We start from the raw sequence: 2209 nt of genomic DNA, 5'->3' as shown, positions 1-2209 counted from the left end.
TTATATATTCTTGTTCATGAAATAAGTCTATGTTGTTTAGATGCTCTATGGAGAGTCCATTTTATTTTGGAGTTTTGCCTGAAAATTATGCTAGTGTTTTGGCAAGCTCTAAGAAGCCTCAAATTTACATTGGCATTCTTAGGGGGTTTACACACTCATGCCACGAATCCCAGAAGTCCTCCATAAAAATAGGGTGGGGTCAGAGGAGATGGACGGGACAGACTCCTCGTCCACAAACATGGGGGAATCTCATCTCATTTTGTCGATTATATGCACTTTTTTTTTTCCCTAAAAATGTATTTCCACCACAGATGTGTAAAGGCCCTCAGTGTCATAAAGTAAGATTAGAAGGAAGGGAGCCATTCAAGGAAGAGGGTTTCAATTCACTTGAAAGGAAGAGAATCATGTAGCATTGAGGACTATGTTGCACCTCTACTATTGATGCGCTTGAGGGCACCTTAGTCTAGGAAGCCTCAACTCCATTGAGCAACTGCATCACAAGTGGGGTGTGGACTAGGATTTTTTTCTTTTTTTCTTTTTGGCAAGGAGAGAGTACTGAAATTACATGCTTCTCCCCACCAGCTAGCTACTAGGGCTGTTGTAAGACAAGTTTGTTGAGGGTCCATGTAGGCTAACATAACCATAAGGGCCTCGTCACAAGAGTCACCAAACATCTCCACCTTGCCACACCATGAGCATTAATATATACAAGAATCTGAACAATTTTGAATCATTGCAGCTCGCGAGCAGTTGCGTTAAGGGCTGTCACGGCTGCGAGGAAAGCAAGCGTGATGGTGGGGTGATGCTTGGGAGAATTGAGGTGGAGGTAGCATTGGAAGAGATCCTCCAAGTCGTGGCTGTCTGTGAGGCCGTGGGTAACGATCATCTCGGTGATGGAGGAAACAAAGTCGGAGCAAGGGTCGCAAGAATACTTGGCCATGGCTTCACTTTGTTGGAAGGCCTGTGTAGATTTGCGTGATGCTGCGTCCCGGTTGGCGTGAACCCACGGAGATGGCTGGTTAACCTCACCAATGTTGGTCGCCGCCGCCGCCGCCTCCTCTTCCGATCCATCGTCCTGCAGGAGCAACCTGCACTCGAAGAAGTCTCTAGGAGACCCCTCGCACTCACTCTGATCCGTGATTATGGTGGAGGGCGCAGTGTTGTATTCGGTGCCGTCATCGCTGCGACAGCGAGCGCCTTCCGACGGAACTAGGCCAACCCTAAAAGAGTCCGTCATGTCAGGCCTTGCGCCGCATGAGCTCATGAGCTTCAACATTGGCCTCGCGCTCTTCTCACACGATGGTGGAGGCCAGCGAAAGGAGTCTGTTCGAACTGATCCGCCGCATCGGATAGCCTCGAACAAGAGATTAGGGCTTCCCATGTGATCAGTCACCCTGAGCTGTTTGATGGAGGGGAGGCTCTTGGGGGCCTTCTTCAAGAGCTTAAGCATGGAAATCCAAAGGGGAAACTTGCTGTGGAGGATGTGAGAAACAGGCCTTTTCATGGTTTTTCCTTTGTGCAAATGGCAAGAGATCAGGGGCACAAGCTCTCACAATATTATTGACACACAACAAGTAGGAGGCACAGAGGAAGCTTCAAAGGCCCTTCTCTTTTAAAGGTTAAAGCATAGCTAAGTGTGTTTAGCTAGGAGAAAACCCACATCGTGTCTCTGCTTTTGCTTCATTGGCTTGCCTTCTTCTCATCACATGTGGTTGTTGGGTGACCGACCGGCGGAACATACGCCCCATGTTGCCCACACTTTGTTACTACTCTACTACTGTTTGATTCTTTCTATATTTAAAAAAAAACACATGTTATTTACTATAATAGTACACATTAAAGAAGCCATATGCTATTTAATATAGTGCACATTATAAAAGCCTTATGTTATTTAGTATAGTAGTACACAGAAGCCATATGCTATTTAATATAGTACACATTATAAAAGCCTTATATGCTATCTAGTCAATTGCTTGTTAGCATCAAATGCCTCCTTCTGGTCCATTTTTTCCCCACAATTTTCTAATGAAAGTAGGCAATACTTTGCCATCATGCCTGTCCATAGCCAAATTTGAGATAGAGAGCTAGTGCACTTTTTCTTTAGTAAATTGCAAATCCCTAACCCCACTACTTGGCATGCCCGTGAATCCACCACCACCTTGTCTAGTACTTTGTTCATCATTGCAAGCCTCCCTCACATCAAAGCCAA

General features: G+C 45.7%; 1 protein-coding gene across 1 annotated transcript; it reads right to left on the bottom strand.

Annotated features, from left to right (window-relative positions):
* Nucleotides 1–362: 362 nt before the first annotated feature.
* On the bottom strand, nucleotides 363–1679 carry LOC147619177 (uncharacterized). Its single transcript, XM_086773479.1, has one exon. It carries the CDS (start codon nucleotides 1502–1504, stop codon nucleotides 731–733), a length of 774 nt encoding a protein of 257 aa, XP_086629605.1. The 5' UTR covers nucleotides 1505–1679; the 3' UTR covers nucleotides 363–730.
* Nucleotides 1680–2209: the final 530 nt, after the last annotated feature.

Source organism: Cibotium barometz, chromosome 33 (assembly GCF_041138505.1).
Source record: "Cibotium barometz isolate CiBa-2024 chromosome 33, ASM4113850v1, whole genome shotgun sequence".
Classification (NCBI taxonomy): Eukaryota; Viridiplantae; Streptophyta; class Polypodiopsida; order Cyatheales; family Cibotiaceae; genus Cibotium; species Cibotium barometz.
The sequence above is the reverse complement of the archived record's forward strand: the minus strand, read 5'-3'. Positions and strand labels throughout refer to the sequence as shown.